The sequence below is a fragment of the Oncorhynchus nerka genome, linkage group LG24 (assembly GCF_034236695.1).
Source record: "Oncorhynchus nerka isolate Pitt River linkage group LG24, Oner_Uvic_2.0, whole genome shotgun sequence".
Taxonomy (NCBI): Eukaryota; Metazoa; Chordata; class Actinopteri; order Salmoniformes; family Salmonidae; genus Oncorhynchus; species Oncorhynchus nerka.
The window spans coordinates 24,227,057-24,245,452 of NC_088419.1; the positions used below are offsets into that span (position 1 = coordinate 24,227,057).

An 18,396-nucleotide genomic window follows, 5' to 3' on the forward strand; every position below is an offset into this window, starting at 1 on the left:
TGCAGGGCTCCATGTTATACTTCCTGTTGTCAGCGATAAGAGAGCCGCCATGTGAGATGAGACAGGATTAGCAGTGCTAATACACACTACCTACGCAACTCTGTGTGTGTGTCCAGTCACAGACCACTGGCTTTATGTGGCAATGCCTAGAGCCTCGTCAGCATTAGGGTAGGGCTGGTTGTCACCTAGCAACCGCTAACTAAGAGAGAAAGAGAGAGAAGGGGTGGGTCGGGGGGGGGGGGTTGCGCTATCCTGATTACACCGGGGAGAGAAGAGATGGATGATGATCACAGTCTCTCACCCTCTGGGTGGGAGACATGATGTTATGCAATGGCTCAATTTACAACAAATATCCACCGTGTCCTGACATAAGACTTAAAATGGTCTTCCCACTCTCTTTCCCTGAAATGTATGTTCCAAAACATGAGGAATTCAGGCTTTTTCATCCAGAAAAGGGATATTGAAATAAGAGGTTTTCTGTGTCTGCTCATCAGTGGAGAGTGAGAGTAATATCCTTTTGGTCTATCTGCAGGTGAGTGAGTTTAACTGGTCTGGACAGTATGCTTGAACAGAGTAATCATATAGGGATTCCATGCGGGCCATTTGTTTTGCTGCAGAACTGAATGGCTCTGCTTTTCATTCTTCCCAGAACCTTAGAGAAGGCCTCATGAGAAGGAACATAAGGAATTAGAGCCAGGCAAGGAAGGAATTTCATTGACTGTGCGGAGAAAATGACATTAGGGGATTAATTCATTTCTCTTTTCAAGTCTGCACAACATCGAGAATTCAAGGAAAATCATAGAAAAACAATGCTCTTCCCCCCCCCTTTTTAAATCTACAAAACACAAGAAGGAAAACCATGCCAAATTCACACATGCTTAGTGCGGGCATGGGATACAGGATATGTTATTAAAGAGGAATTCCCAAAATTACCCCACAAACTAAACTGCCACTGTTCCTCTCCTGTTACAACTGTGGTCATATTGTAGCCATTGTCCTTTGGCCAGACCGAGCGGAGAGATCAGTGACCGTTTGAGGAAGCAAGGAGCAAAAAAACTGGTGTCATCTAGCACAGAAACAGCTTTGGAAATCAGGGTAATTTTCTAAGTGAGCATTCATGGGCAGACTCTTACAAAGTAAGCGTTTTTATAAAGATGACCTTCAAAAAGTCAGCTGTGGTGGTGTGACATGGGATTTCAGTCTCCCCCTCATCTCTGGCCTATTTTTTGATTTTCAATTATCCTTGAAACGTTCCAGTCTGAGTCACAGGCTGAAGATAAATGGGTCTGAGCTGAGGCCTCAATTCATGTGATAGGCTAGCCTCCATTCCCTAGTACCACACACACACACACTATAGAGTGCTATTACAGGGCACACAGGCACAGCAGCTTGCATGAAATGGAATTGGGAGGGGAGTGCCATATCATAGAATCATATCCACAAGCAGCAATACCCCCAGAGGTACGCGCAATGCTGTTCGGGGGCACGCCAAATAAAAATGTGAATCACATTTAAAAAAATATATAGACTACTGTTCAAAAGTTTGGGGGTCGGTCACTTAGAAATGTCCTTGTTTTTGAAATATATATATTTTTTGTCCATTAAAATATCAAATGGATCAGAAATAGTGTAGACATTGTTCATGTTGTAAATGGCTATTGTAGCTGGAAATGGCAGATTTGTGGAATATCTACATAGGCGTACAGAGGCCCATTATCAGCAACCATCACTCCTGTGTTCCAATGGCACGTAGTGTTAGCTAATCCAAGTTCATAATTTTAAAAAGGCTAATTGATCATTAGAAAACCCTTTCGCAATTATGAAAGCACAGCTGAATACTGTTGCCCTGATTAAAGAAGCAATAAAACTGGCCTTCTTTAGACCAGTTGAGTATCTGGAGCATCAGCATTTGTGGGTTCGATTACAGGCTCAAAATGGCCAGAAACAGAGATCTTTCTTCTGAAACTCGTCAGTCTATTCTTGTTCTGAGATAAGGCTATTCCATGCAAGAAACTGAAGATCTCGTACGATGCTGTGTACTACTCCCTTCACAGAACAGCACAAACTGGCCATAAACAGAATAGAAAGAGTGGGAGTCCCCAGTACACAAAAGAGCAAGGGGACAAGTACATTAGTGTGTCTAGTTTAAAAACAGATGACTCACAAGTCCTCAACTGGCAGCTTCATTAAACAATACCCGCAAAACACCAGTCTCAACGTCAACAGTGAAAAGGCGACTCCGGGATGCTGGCCTTCAAGCATGCTGGTTATCAAAGGGCAAAGTATTGAGAAGTCTTTTTTTGAATTGAGAGACAAGCTTAAAGTTCTCTTTACTGACCATAATTTGCACTTGTTTGACTTCTGTTCACCTGATTTAGAATTCCTCACAATCAAATGTAGACCGCATTATCTTCCAAGAGAATTCTCTTCGATTATAATCACAGCCGTATATATCCCCCCCCCCCAAGCAGACACATCGATGGCTCTGAACGAACTTTATTTAACTCTTTGCAAACTGGAAACCATTTATCCGGAGGCTGCATTCATTGTAGCTGGGGATTTTAACAAAGCTAATCTGAAAACAAGACTCCCTACATTTTATCAGCATATCGATTGCGCAACCAGGGGTGGTAAAACCTTGGATCATTGTTACTCTAACTTCCGCGACGCATATAAGGCCCTGCCCCGCCCCCTTTCGGAAAAGCTGACCACGACTCCATTTTGTTGATCCCTGCCTACAGGCAGAAACTTAAAGAGGCTCCCACGCTGAGGTCTGTCCAACGCTGGTCAGACCAAGCTGACTCCACACTCCAAGACTGCTTCCATCACGTGGACTGGGACATGTTTCGTATTGCGTCAGGTAAAAATATTGACGAATACGCTGATTCGGTGTGCGAGTTCATTAGAACGTGCGTTGAAGATGTCGTTCCCATAGCAACGATAAAAACATTCCCTAACCAGAAACCGTGGATTGATGGCAGCATTCGCGTGAAACTGAAAGCGCGAACCACTGCTTTTAATCAGGGCAAGGTGTCTGGCAACATGACAGAATACAAACAGTGCAGCTATTCCCTCCGCAAGGCTATTAAACAAGCTAAGCGTCAGTACAGAGACAAAGTAGAATCTCAATTCAACGGCTCAGACACAAGAGGCATGTGGCAGGGTCTACAGTCAATCACGGACTACAAGAAGAAACCCAGCCCAGTCACGGACCAGGATGTCTTGCTCCCAGGCAGACTAAATAACTTTTTTGCCCGCTTTGAGGACAATACAGTGCCACTGACACGGCCTGCAACGAATACATGCGAATACAACGAATACACGAATACACGGGGGCCCCACAAGGGTGCGTTCTGAGCCCTCTCCTGTACTCCCTGTTCACCCACGACTGCGTGGCCACGCACGCCTCCAACTCAATCATCAAGTTTGCGGACGACACAACAGTGGTAGGCTTGATTACCAACAACGACGAGACGGCCTACAGGGAGGAGGTGAGGGCCCTCGGAGTGTGGTGTCAGGAAAATAACCTCACACTCAAAGTCAACAAAACTAAGGAGATGATTGTGGACTTCAGGAAACAGCAGAGGGAACACCCCCCTATCCACATCGATGGAACAGTAGTGGAGAGGGTAGCAAGTTTTAAGTTCCTCGGCATACACATCACAGACAAACTGAATTGGTCCACTCACACTGACAGCGTCGTGAAGAAGGCGCAGCAGCGCCTCTTCAACCTCAGGAGGCTGAAGAAATTCGGCTTGTCACCAAAAGCACACAAACTTCTACAGATGCACAATCGAGAGCATCCTGGCGGGCTGTATCACCGCCTGGTACGGTAACTGCTCCGCCCTCAACCGTAAGGCTCTCCAGAGGGTAGTGAGGTCTGCACAACGCATCACCGGGGGCAAACTACCTGCCCTCCAGGACACCTACACCACCCGATGTTACAGGAAGGCCATAAAGATCATCAAGGACATCAACCACCCGAACCACTGCCTGTTCACCCCGCTATCATCCAGAAGGCGAGGTCAGTACAGGTGCATCAAAGCTGGGACCGAGAGACTGAAAAACAGCTTCTATCTCAAGGCCATCAGACTGTTAAACAGCCACCACTAACATTGAGTGGCTGCTGCCAACACACTGTCATTGACAGTGACCCAACTCCAGCCACTTTAATAATGGGAATTGATGGGAAATGATGTAAATATATCACTAGCCACTTTAAACAATGCTACCTTATATAATGTTACTTACCCTACATTATTCATCTCATATGCATACGTATATACTCTACTCTACATCATCGACTGCATCCTTATGTAATACATGTATCACTAGCCACTTTAACTATGCCACTTTGTTTACTTTGTCTACATACTCATCTCATATGTATATACTGTACTCGATACCATCTACTGTATGCTGCTCTGTACCATCACTCATTCATATATCCTTATGTACATATTCTTTATCCCCTTACACTGTGTATAAGACAGTAGTTTTGGAATTGTTAGATTACTTGTTGGTTATCACTGCATTGTCAGAACTAGAAGCACAAGCATTTCGCTACACTCGCATTAACATCTGCTAACCATGTGTATGTGACAAATAAAATTTGATTTGATTTGATTGCATGATGACAAGTTTCTCACACGACTGGCCCACCTGGGTGATGTTTTTTCTGGGTGATATGTTTCTCCCCTGAATGATCTGAATCTAGGATTACAGGGACTCTCCCCTCTCGAATCCAAAGCCAAGTAGTTGGGAAAAAAATATTTCGTTCTGCCCTTGAGGAATTCACTTAACCCTAATTTCTCCTGTAAATCGCTCTGGATAAGAGCATTTTTAGTAATTGACTAAAGCCTAAATACACTTTTTTTACGCACATGTACACGCTAGAATTAGAATGCACGGTAGAGTATGAGAGAAAACAAATGTCATCAAGCATTTCAAATTAAGTATTTTTTTATTGCGTCTACACAAAGCAATGCTGGTAAAGTGAGAGGATAAATTGCCAGAAAATAGACTGTTTGCATTATGTCTGGAATTGTGACATGTAGACTTTTTTTTTTTTTTTTTACTATACATTTAGTGTTTATAATGTAATGACCTGGCTAGATCATAAATGACAAAAGTCCAGACAGAGGATTGAGTTTACGAATTCCCCGTTTATTAACAACTCAAAACAGGCTACTGTTCGGCCGTAGCCCACGCAAAATAAATCAAGGATCCCAGTATAAAACACTGACCATCTCTTGTTAAGATGGTTAACGTAAGAGAGAACAATGGCTAAGCATGGTCTTACACTTGCAGTGCTCCACCAACCACAAGGATGCTCGGCACCGGAACATTCCAGACATTCCAGTGGTTGGCAGATAGTAGGTTGACAAGCATGTCAAACCCTGCAAACACTGGGTACTGGTAAGTACAACACAACAAACAAACAGCATAACACACAGCTAGCTGTCTGTGCAGGTCGCTACAAAAAGTTTAGCTGCCATTGCCAATAATACATTTTTGCAAACAATAACTTTATGCCCACCGTTGTTGATTTCAAGCACATAGCCTGCAGGCAACAGCTGGGAAACCCGAGGAACTTCGTTCAAGAGAGAATATTGTTAAGCAGAAAGATTGAGACTAGCTTAATTTCATTCAAACATGTAGGAAGAGGATAGCTAGCTTTTGCTAGCTAACGTTATCTGCTGTCACTTCAACAAGCAACTGAACACATTGACCGTAAAATCCACCCCTCCAAAGAAAGCATGGTTCCGTGGCTTCTCCGAGACGCCACCCGATCTGTGATCGGATCCACGTCCGAAGCATGGCATTTCAGTAGAGCCAGCCCTCGGCAGGCCGTATAGAAAACTCTATAGAGCATAGAGGTAGCAAGCTTGCTAGCTATTTAATTTACCCAGTTCACTTCTATGCCAGGGATAATGCTCACGGCTGTTTGAGATGCTTTAGCGCCACAATGGACAGCATCCACTTTGAGAAACAACTTCTTGTTAAAGTCATCCTTCCATTGTTGATAGCCCTGGAAGTTGTCAGGGATGAAATGTGCCCCGCAGATTGACGAGTAGACACCCAATTTACCCGTCTCATTTTCAAATTGATCCTACTTTTAACAAGTTTTTAATTCACCATGTGACACTGACCCCAGGGCATTGTGGGATTGTTTTTACAAAGCTAGAGATGACTTGGAGAAAACCTCAGACCAAATGTTTAGAATGACAATATTATAACAATTGCTTTAAAGAGTTTGTAAATTGGGAAGGTTTTCTTGGGGTTCTCCAAGTTACTATTATATGCGTTTCTGGCATTGAGAAATAGGCACTACACCGCCTTTAAAGAAAATGGAGTGTCCCAATATCTACCATTTCCCTGGATCCCACGGGCAGTCAGTGACCATAAACCCCTAGTGATCTCAGTTACAGACTTGGTAGTGAACTCTGCCTGCCTACAGACCGGAATCAGTCAAGTCAGTATAACAGTGGTCTCACTTGTCAGAAAGTGCTCCAGATCCATTGACTATCTCAGAGAGCAAACTGTGGCTGACAGACAGGTATAGGGCATCTGTTTCTCACTCATTGACGCAAGGTGTTAAAACAGTTCAAACAAGACAGAGATAAGTCGAGAAAACAGGCATAGCTTTGGCTGCTGGACAGCCAGATAAAATGGGGATTTCTTTGCTGACGGTCATCTGCTCTTAAATGTTCTTGCATCGTCACTGACAGCCGCTGTCACAGTCGGTGTGGCAGAAAACTCAAACACAGAACGACCAAAAGGCACTAATAAGCATGGCTGTGCCTGGCTTAGTGCAGTGACTGGGTCCTGGGTGACCTGCAGATGTGGGTTTGGATAACAACATTAAAATCACTACCAGGCAGCACAATGGGTCTTTATTGAACCAGGCAGGGGTACAACACATGAAGCAGCCTTGACTGTTGCATCTTTCAGAGGGAGGATCCCTTTCTCTCCCCTGAAGGAGGGACCAGACCAGCCCAGCGACTCTGAACATGATCCAAACGGATACATCAAGTTAAGGAGAGAGAAAGAGGCCAGTTTTGGGCCGCTGTAGACCAACACATCCCAGGCCCTGGACAGGAAAGTACCTCCGCTCGGAGCTGCCGTTCCCATGGCTAGAGTGAATTCCCTCTGTGTGTTTATAAACGCCTGGTCGTTGTTACTGGCAGTGCTCTGGAAGTATCAGACTGGGGATGGGTGAGCAGGCTCCCCCCACCAAACACACATCATCACAAACACATCCCCCCCAGCCCCATCCAGAATTACTGCAATCCAGTTACCAGATGTGAAAAGAGCATGTCACTCCAGGAGACGATAAATAACGTATCTGCTCAAGATCCAGTAAATGTCAACAGTAACATTAGTTATTAGTTCTACTGGAATAGACTTGGGGGATAGAGTGATCGGGGTGCTTTAGGAGAAATTATAGGGTATAGTGTGGAAGTCTTTCTTGAGGTTGGTATGTACAGTAAAGCCAATTGGTGTGAACTCCGGTGGCCATGTTACTTAATGAGACACTTCATACAGAAAGTTTCAAAAGGTTAAAAAGCCACAACTTACTGCAGATCTGACGTTTGATCTCCTTTGTAGGGTCCAGCCAGCACTATAGAAGAGAAACAAAGGAGATATTAGCTTTGGTATTAACAAGTACGCAGAAATTGTAACACAGTATCAAACTTCTACCAATTAATCACAGACTTCAAATTTTCCCTGTTGAGTAACCATGGTGATTGGCAACATGTTAGAATAATGAGATGGGATTTTGATTGTAAAGGCATTCATATTGCAATTAACTACTTGGCCAGACTATACCACCTAAACATAGAACACTGTGCCGTTTCTAATCCAAATACACTAGGACCTCCTTTTATTTCCCTTCTCAGATACTTTAGTAGATCAGGTATGTCAAGAAAAGTAGAATCAAACAAGACAGAAGGTAGCATTTTGCACAGAGCTACTGTAAAGAGCATAACTCTCAATTTAGCACCAGTCCAGACCACAGACAACAAAACTAGCCATGGTGGTCATTACTGGTCTGATCCCTGAACTCCAGCACACCACTTTCATATAAACAAACACACATGATGAAAACACTTCCACTAAACTACACAGCCTAGCCTCTCTCCCCTCATCTCCACACCCCACCCCCGTGGCTAGCCTACAGTTTCCAGTTCAAAGTGGAACAAAAGTCAGCATTTAGCCCCACTGCAAATATGCTAATCTCTCCCAAAAGTCTCCCTCACGGACTGATCTGGAGCCTGCAGAGACAGTGGAGCGTGTTGACTGTCTCATTAACTTCTCTAGGGTAGGGTCAGCATTGGGAATTTTGGATGAAAAGTGTGCCCAAATTAAACTGCCTGCTACTCTGCCATAAAAGCTAGAATATGCATAGAAGATTTGGATAGAAAACACTGAAGTTTCTAAAACGGTTTGAATGATGAATGATGGGCGGCAGGGTAGCCTAGTGGTTAGAGCATTGGACTAGTAACCGGAAGGTTGCAAAGCTGACAAGGTACAAATCTGTCGTTCTGCCCCTGAACAGGCAGTTAAACCCACTGTTCCTAGGCAGTCATTGAAAATAAGAATTTGTTCCTAACTAACTTGCCTAGTTAAATAAAGGTAAAATAAAAAAAATTATAAAAAAATGTGTGTATAACAGAACTCATATGGCAGGCAAAAACCTGAGAAAAATCCAACCAGGAAGTGGAAAATCTTGAGGTTTGTAGTTTTGACTCTTGTCCTATAGAATACAGTGTCTATGGGGTCATGTTGCACTTCCTAAGGCTTCCACTAGATGTCAGTCTTTAGAACCTTGTTTGATGCTTCTACTGTGATGTGGGGGCAAATGAGAGGGGAATGAGTCAGAGGTCTGCCAGCAGCCACGAGCTCAGTCTCGCGTGTTCACGTGAGAGTGACCTGCATTCCATTGAAGACAAAGAAATTCTCCGGTTGGAACATTATTGAAGATTTATGTTAAAAACATCCTAAAGATTGATTCTATACATCGTTTGACATGTTTCTACGGACTGTAACGGAACTTTTGGACTTTGTCTGCTCGTGCGTCATGAAGCTAGATTACTGGCCTGAACGTGCTAACAACGAGGATTTTGGACATAAATGATGGACATTATCAAACAAAAAAAACATTTGTTGTGGAACTGGGATTCCTGGGAGTGCATTCTGATGAAGATCAAAGGTAAGTGAACATTTATAATGCTATTTTTGACTTCTGTTGACTCAAACATGGCAGATATCAATTTGGCTTGATTTGTCGTCTGAGCGCCGTACTCATGGTTTGTTTGTTTTAAATCTGACACAGCGGTTGCATTAAGGAGAAGTATATTTTTAATTCTGTAAATAACACTTGTATCGTTTATCAATGTTTATTATGAGTATTTCTGTAAATTGATGTGGCTCCCTGCAAAATCACCAGATGTTTTGGAACTACTGAATCTAACTCGCCAATGTAAACTCCGATTTACTTTACCGAACCAAACATACATGTATTATGTAACATGAAGTCCTATGAGTGTCATCTGATGAAGAGCAAAGGTTAGTGATGAATTTTATCTATATTTCCACTTTTTGTGACTCCTCTCTTTGGCTGGAAAAATGGCTGTGTTTTGGCTCTGACCTTACAATCATTCGGTTTGCTTTTGTCGTAAAGCCTTTTTGAAATCGGACACTGGCTGGATTTACAACAAGTGCATCTTTAAAATGGTGTAAAATACATGTATGTTTGAGGTATTTTAATTATGGGATTTCTGTTTTGAATTTGGCGCCCTGCAGTTTCACTGGCTGTTGACCGGTGGGACGCTACCGTACCACGTACCCTAGAGAGGTTAAGCTCCAATTACAGTGTGCAGGGGAGAGTTCAACATCCAGGCCCAAAGCCATAAGATCTGAGAAGGATACAGTCTGTGAACAAGGCCTGGGTTCAATTACCACTTGAAATAATTTCAAAAACTTTAGGTGTGCCTGATTGATTGGCTGTTGCAATGGAACCAATATAAGTCCCAAAATTGCAATTAAAATAGTATTTGAACCAGTGTTGGGATCAATTCCATTTCAATTCAGGAAGTACACCGAAATGACAAATTCTGCCTATCCGCAATGCTTTTCAATTAGAAACATTTTGAATTGGAATTTGGTTTACTTTCTGAATTAAAATTAAAATTGACCCCAACCCTGATTTGAATCCAGGTCTTCTGTGAACCAGGCATGCTTGGCAGCAGGCAAGAGCAGAGTCAGATTGGACTGAAGTTTGTGAGAGGAGCCTCGTTTGTCTCGAACCAGTGATATTACAGCCCTCTCCAATAAACAGTGTCGACACAGATATGGAAAATAACGAATGTTATTCCCTGGTAGCATATCTGGGTTCTCTGGAGGTTTACTGCACACTTCAGACATCCTGTGAGGATGGAGTGGACTTAAAGTACTTCCCTGTGTTTCATCATCCATCACAGGCCTTTGTTAAAACGATCAATTATATGGTCTATCAGGCCCGCTGAAGGTTTAGAATGTCTAAAGAGCGCATATTGATCTTGAGGAATATTATGTGGTATCAGTTACAAGTCAAGCCATTGGTCATTGTTGCTATTGTAGCAGAGAAACAATATAAAACGTTTAGGACATAATTGCAAAAACATCTGTGCCATTAGGTGAGAAGGATATATGATACATTTTATGAAGTAGTTATGCCTGAAGTAGTAATGGTACTTCAGAAACAAAACATACAAAAAAATGGATTGGAAAGCTTTATGTACAAGAGGAGTTTGTATTTTGTAACGTGTTTGCTGTTCTGGAAAAGCCTCTTACTGTACAAGAATGTGGTACAAAAAAACAAACAACTTTACCATCTGGTCAGCGTTTTTGTAACTCAACCCAAAGTAGTCCTTCTCCAGTAGGTTCAGGGCTTCACACACTTTGAAAAACAGGTACTGGCCTTTGGCCCGTTTCTACAGAGAGGGAAGAACAAAGACAAGAGAATGAAAAACATTACATTAATCATCAATTAGAAAGAACAGTTGACATTTAGAAATAACGACCTACAACCGCAGCGAGGCAGATTATTTTGAGAACTAGACTCGGGATAAATATTTCTACCACCCATCATTCCTCATGCATTTCATTTAACGGAAAACACCTTTACAAAACTTAAAGGACAAAACCTTAAATTACACAATCTTTCACAGTTCGTTACGACAGGGTTAATTTACGTGGAGTTTAATATATGTGGCTCATGAATGCAACAGCTGTAATGGTTGTGTGTGGAAAGTGTCAGAAACTCTAGAGAATGCACTCTATCTTGGGTGTGAGGTGATATTTGCCCTGCAGACAGACAAACGTGCAGTTTGGGACAGCTTGGCAGCTCTCTTCAGCTGGTCCTGTATTCACCTGCACAGCAGAACTAGACAGTATGGGCATTACAGAAAAATCCCCACAAAAGCCTACGAACTGTGTGATCACTGCATATTGGTCCTTTGACACTCGTGGAATGAGGGAGCAATTTTAGATGAATTGCAGTGTGGACAAAGGGGACAAACTCTACCTCCCGGGGTAACACATTGCCTCAGGCGGCAGTAACAATAGCCATAAAAAGTTCACAAAGGACAATGACACTGCATTCTAGACAGGGGGGGGGGGGGGGGGGGTAAAGAATGCTGTGCATTTGTGTTTCTCCTCCTTGGGAAGGTCGAGACATTTAAGATATGCTGGTATCAGCCACTTCAGAGAAAGACACAAGGCTTTTTGAATGCCACTTAATTTCCCCTCTCTCTGACAACATACACTGTTACATTAGATAGTATGTTGTGTGTGTGTGTGCAGACTATGTGCTGGGAGGCAGCAACATGCTGGTAGCCAGAGGAGTGCAGCCCTGAGAGACAATTTAGTAGATTCTATGTTGTATGTCTAAGGTTTTGCCTTTGGTTTCAAATAAACATCTTTACACATGACCTTGCATCTTCTGCCATGGCACGTCCCTCTGAGCTACATATTGATCAATCAGAACAGGAACTCAGTTGATTTTTAATTTACATTGTAAATAAGATTTTGTTCTTAATTAACTTGCCTGGATAGTTAAGTTCAATACAATAAACAAGGCTGATGGTGAAGACAAATGTTCAGGGCCAGCTCTTTCCACTACTAAAGCACTTCAGTGCTGACTGGTCAACAGTCATTAAGTATTGTTGGCACAGAACAAAATGGATTTTACACATGTTTACTATCGATCATGCAGAAGCCATGGCCTTGGAGTGCATTAGGCAGCACTGTATAAAAAAAAAAAAAAAAAAAAAAAATGTCAGTTTGCCCATTAGGCAAGAGATTTCAGATGTTTCTAATTGAATCTTGGGTTACAGTGCAAATGCAATGGAACTGTCTGTGCTCTGGGCTGATAATTGTGCCTGACAGAGAGAGACTGCAGCACAAGCAGACTAGTCCTGATATGAATTACTGCCTCCTGCTCAGTGTCATGTAATTCCCAATAAAATATGTTTGATGGCAACATCTCATTGGAACGAGAAAAGCAACCCAATCTCATTGGTAGGTGTAACAGTACAGAGCCACAGACAAAAGGCTTCATAAAACTTCAGGTCATACACTGTATATTCCATCCAAATAGGCTAACACAGTCTCTTACAGCCTTAAAAAAAATGTTATAAATCACAGAGCTATTTACGCTATGTTCAACTGGAGGTGAGGTAAACACACATGACCCTAATCCCCATGGTGTTGGTGAGAGAGATGCTCCTTCCTGAGGGCTGTCGTAACCAGGACAATGCTCCATGGAAACAAACGTATGCATGAGAGGCAGATCATCCACTATGGGTCTCTATGGACTGAAGCCATCTGTCAAAAAGGTGTAGCTAGGCCTATGCTATGCTAGCGAACTACTAGCTTGCCTCATTAGGTTTCTTCCATTGGCCAGCGCGCTACAGTGCAGGTCAATTAGCTCAGTCATTAACATGCTAACAGAGGGCACTTCAGCCACGGAAGGAACATAGAGCATTAGTATTACCTCATTTGCAATCACAAGTCAAGCGAGTTTGCGTATGTTTTACGTCAGTATTTGTGTGTACATTCCCTATATATGCGCGCCAAGCTTACAAAGGGTGTATACAAAGCACCAGAAATCTTTGGAAACATAAAGTCATGCTTTGGCACATTACAGTAAATGGGTGGTCGAATTATGAATGCTAGCGAGTTGCCCTGAAAACACACTGAAAGTTCAATAATGCAGCGGTGCAGGAGATGATGCATAGAGTAACACAGTGGCACAGCCAACAATACACCCAGTGAGGAGGACTAGCAGGCTAAGTGGAGATGGGTTAGTGCTGGGTGCATTACTGCAGCCTAATTGAAATTGGCAGGTTGGAACAAGCAAAAGTCCTGGGCTGTCTGCTAAGGATTTAACAGAGCACATGGTTAAGGGTAGGAAGCAGTTTTTACTCACCAAAGTAACACAGTGAGGTGAATGACTTAGTAACGTAGTTGTAGTCACGCTCGTTACCTATAATTACAGTTATTTTGTATACATTGTTTTAGCAACGGTAATTTTTTAAATATATATAATATTTGATAGTTACATGTTGGGATATTATTTGACATGTCGCAATATTTATTTCAATGACTGATCAAAACTAATTTTCTCATTGCGCTCTCGTCTCCAAACAGCTAATACTGAGTCGGACCCCCCGTTGCCTCCTGAACCGGCAGAATTCTTCAGGGCATTCAATAAGGTGTCGGAAACGTTTCACAGGGATGTTAGTCCATGCTGACGCGATGGCATCCCGCAGTAGCTGCCGAGGTACATTCCTGCTGCGAACAGCCGTTCCATCTCATCCCAAAGATGCTCTATTGGGTTGAGGTCTGGGGACTGTGCAGGCCACTCAAGTAAACTGAACTCGCTGTCATCTTGCAGGTGATGATTTTCCACTCAATTGTCCAGTGTTGGTGATCGCGTTCCTACTGGAGCTGCTTCTTCTTGTTTTTAGCTGATAGTAGTGGAACACAGGTGGTCGTCTGCTGCAATAGCCCATTCGTAACAAGGTTCGAGATGCTGTTCTGCACTCCACTGTTGTACTGCACCATTATTTGCGGCCCACCTGTTAGCTTGCACAATTCTTGCCGTTCACCTTCCAGCTCTCTCAATGAGCTGTTTACACCCACAGGACTGCTGCTAACTAGAAATGTTTTGGGCGTCGCACTATTTTTCAGTAAACGTGAAAAGCCCAGGAGGGTGGCAATTTCTGAGATACTGGATCCAGCGCACTGGGCACCGACGGTCATACCACGCACAAAGACACTTAGAATGGGCAAAACCAATAACCTAACGTTCAATTGAACAGTAACGGAACGCCTCATTGCCTGCCTCTCACGGTCTGTAGGAGCAATCCATTTTTTTGAACGGGGTGGTGTACCTAATAAACTAGCTGGTGAGTGAATATTGTGAGCAATATGTTTGGAACATCGAATCGCAATACATTCGATGTTCTACTCAAGTAGGCCTACACAAATGACAGATTTGGCCCAAAATCTAGGCCTCTTTAAACACTGGGAATCCACACTGGATTTTCTACTCATTTGGCTTTATGGGAGCATTCCTGATGGTCTGGATATTGTTTTGCAATCAAAGAAGGGACGGTTCCATCTCTGGGGAATTAGAGACAGGGTGGGAGAGAGGAACAGAGTGGGGGAGAGACAGAGGGGAGTAATGTGACGCAGTCTGTCCATGGCTGGAAGAACCCTGATATCCAGATGCAGTTTTATAATTTCCCATAGGCTTTTAGAGAATCAGCTGTAAAAAAACACTCCACCTCTTCTTCTCCAACACGATGAGAATTAAATTCACACATTCAAACATCTAGAAAATCGTGGGGCAAGGAGAGAATGTGACAGACAATAACTCAAACACCCTTAAAAGCCTTTTTGTTTCTATCTGCAGAGAAGTGTGTTGTGTGATGGTGAGGCTGGTCTCTCTGGATCCCCAGAGCTCTGGGTTGTTACAGCGGATTAGACTCAAATGTATCCATCGGGACTGGAGCCCTAATGCTCGATGAGCTGGACGGCTAAATAATGCAGCAGGAGTCTAGCCAAGCAAAGCGCAGTGGAGGCAACAATGTACTGCACAGAGCTACACCACTGGCCGAAGAGGAGAAGACTGTGTTGCTGCACTCACTGACTGTGCCTCTCCTCTCTAATGAGCCCCAGACTCCATTACTGTTTGTTGACACAACATATTACGTTTTCATCACTTTTATATTGCAAGGCACTCACAACGCAAGGGAAAATACTGTATGCGTGAGGACAAGGATATACTGTACCTTGAGTTGCAGGGCTTTGTCAGAGTGATTGAGAATCATGCGTTATGTAGTGTGGCAGTATCAGAGCATGGTGTTTCTATGATAGCTTATGCATTAGACTCCAGCTCTCTCGCCGGTACTACAGAGTGAGCGGAGATTCATTTATAGGCTAGTCCTCTTTAGATATGCATGAATATTATTTTCCAGTACACAGACATTACAGAAGGGGTTGATTGAAGGAAGATCAATAAAGTAGGAGACAGGAGAATGAAGGATAGGATAATCAGAGACGTAGTCATTAACCTGTGGCACCTCATGCCCATCCCACCAGTGGATCCACCCTGAAGCCCAGACCCCCAGAGGAGAGAGGAAAAGGAAAGAGGGGGAGGGAGGAGAAAGGGGGGGGAGGGCGCCACCGAGGCTGCAGTCTCCCAGAGACACCTCAATGCCCCACTGAGTTCTAATGGGCTCGGTCTGCCTGGCCTGGGTGCTACACAGCCCAGCAGAGAAACCCGGAGAGCCTCAGAGTTCCAGCAGGTTCCATTATGCACTGGTTTCAGGTTAACTTCTCAGGGTAGAGAGATTAGAGAGTACCTTGGAGTCAGCGAGAGAGTAAACTCAGGCTGTGCTATAGTGTTTTTAAGAGTTATATCACTCATTTTGCATTGACATTAGCTTGCAGTTGAGTGATGACTAAGGAACTAAACAACAATGAGAGAAGAGCAGCCTATAAATCATTTTTACAACGGGAGACTGTTGAGAATATCTGAAGCGACCCTAGTGTGTTAACATGACACATTGTTTTCCACTGAGGGTTAGTGTTGGCGTTTGCTTTGCTTCTCCCAAAAATTAAGGTTAATCTCTGGAATGCTTTCTTGTCCTCATTTATTTTCTAAACGCTCCCAGATAGATGTAATTCCTCCACTGCAGTCTCATTATAAATTTGCCACTGTCTTCTGGCTGAATACTCCCCAACAATGGCATGTACTAATGCCTCAGCTTTTCTGAAACTGCGAACAAAGCTGTCTCTGTTCAAACAGTACTGTGCAATTAGTGTTGGACCCCATTCACAAACCATACCTCCATCGCAAAACGCATGTTCAGCGGCCCTGGGATCCACCATTAACACCGTCGATCACACAGTTCAACCCTCTCTAGCCTCTGGGATATTAAAAATGACTATCCTACACATGAATAACCAATGAGACAGTCAAAAGCAATAACATAACAGATCAGAGCCTGGTGAGGTAAACTTCCGCAACCAACTAGCTTTAACACTTGACTTGTAATTATGAATAAAGCAGCTCCATCTATCCTACGGAGTGGATCATTGGATCACTGCCCTCTGTCACTTCTCCCTCTTCCTAGTCCTTTAGTAGAGGATATGATGACTGGTTATGACTTTGCAGTCAGGGAGGGTTGGTTTGCCACGTGTCTGCGGGGGACAGCATATGCTATAGGTTTAATCTGTGGGGGGCTCAGAACCCCCCGCTAATCTGCCCTGCCCGTGGTTGGCTTCAGAGAACCAGACGAGCCCCCGCCATCCACCCTGCTTTTACCCCAGCCAGGCCCTGGGGCTTGGGCAGGGGTGTCACCCGCCCCAATCCCTCCAACGTCCAGGTCGGATTAAGGGCCGGCCCTCTCAATCAGCTCATTGGCTGATCTTTTACCCACTTCCATCAGTACGAGCGCTTACCCCAGTAGTGCAAAACATAAGTGGTTCCCAAATTGCAAGATGTATGGAATTGCAAGAAAATTTGCTTTAAAACTGCAAAAGTGTCTTTGCACCTCCGACAAAACAAAGAGTTGCAGGACAAAAACCTGCAAAATGTTCTCTCCACCAACAAGAGGAGTGAACAGTTTGGGTCATGTACAATGCGCAAGAAGATGTGGGCACACTCGCAAGATGTTCCCCAATGTTGGAATGGGGACCTGAGTGAAAAAGTTTGGGAACCTGTGCATTGCACCGCATTACTCCCACCCATACTCAGGCTTCATGTGCATCCGAGGACAAGAGAGAGAGGGCATCCAGCCCTCCACCAGACACAGGCCCAGTCCAATGATCTCCCAGCCCTAGACACACAACACTGGTCATTACACAGCCAAACCAGATGATAGCCCACATCATTAAAACCCATGGAAGAAGCCAAATGGAGCCAGACTTAAAAACATGAGCTAAGGTCCAATGTAGTGAAAGCCAATTGACCTGTACAGTACCAGTCAAAAGTTGAGACACCTACTCATTCAAGGGTTTTTATTTTTTTAACTATTTTCTACATTGTAGAATAATAGTGAAGACATCAGAACTATGTAATAACACATACAGTTCAAGTCAGAAGTTCACATAGGTTAGTCATTAAACCTTGTTTTTCCAACTACGCCAAAAATGTATTTTGGCAAGTTGGTTATGATATCTACTTCGTGCATGACAAGTAATTTTTCCCACAGACATTAATTCACTGTATCACAATTCCAGTGGGTCAGAAGTTAACATTCACTAAGTTGACTGTGCCTTTAAACAGCTTGGAAATTATGTCATGGCTTTAGAAGCTTCTGATAGGTTAATTGACATCATTTGAGTCAATTGGAGGTGTACCTGTGGATGTATTTCAAGGCTTACCGCTCAGGAAGGAGATGCGTTCTGTCTCCTAGAGATTAATGTACTTTGGTGCGAAAAGTGTAAATCAATCCCAGAACAACAGCAAAGGACCGTGCGAAGATGCTGGAGGAAACAGGTACAAAAGTAGCTATATCCACAGTAAAACGAGTTCTATATCGACATAACCTGAAAGGCCGCTCAGCAAGGAAAAAGCCACTGCAACAAAACCGCCATAAAAAAGCCAGACTACGGTTTGCAATTGCACATGGGGACAAAGATCGTACTTTTTGGAGAAATGTCCTCTGGACTGATGAAACAAAAATAGATGTTTGGAGGAAAAAGGGGAAGGCTTGCAAGCCGAAGAACACCGTCCCAACCGTGAAGCACGGGGGTGGCAGCACCACGTTGTGGGGGTGCTTTGCTGCAGGAAGGACTGGTGCACTTCAAAATAAATAGCATCATGAGAACAGA

General features: G+C 43.5%; 1 protein-coding gene across 10 annotated transcripts in view; it reads right to left on the minus strand.

The window, feature by feature from the left end:
* The window catches only part of LOC115107705 (protein 4.1-like), a 100,794-nt gene that overhangs the window by 31,726 nt on the left and 50,672 nt on the right, over positions 1-18,396 (minus strand). For all 10 annotated transcript variants that reach the window (XR_010460861.1, XM_029631259.2, XM_029631256.2 and 7 more), the window contains exons 4-5: positions 10,878-10,979; positions 7,582-7,624 (exon numbers count right to left, since the gene is read on the minus strand). Coding sequence is in view for 9 of the 10 variants with exons in the window: in XM_029631259.2 (XP_029487119.1) it covers positions 7,582-7,624; positions 10,878-10,979 (145 nt within the window). In the remaining variant the exon portion in view is untranslated. The remainder of the gene's footprint in view (positions 1-7,581; positions 7,625-10,877; positions 10,980-18,396) is intronic.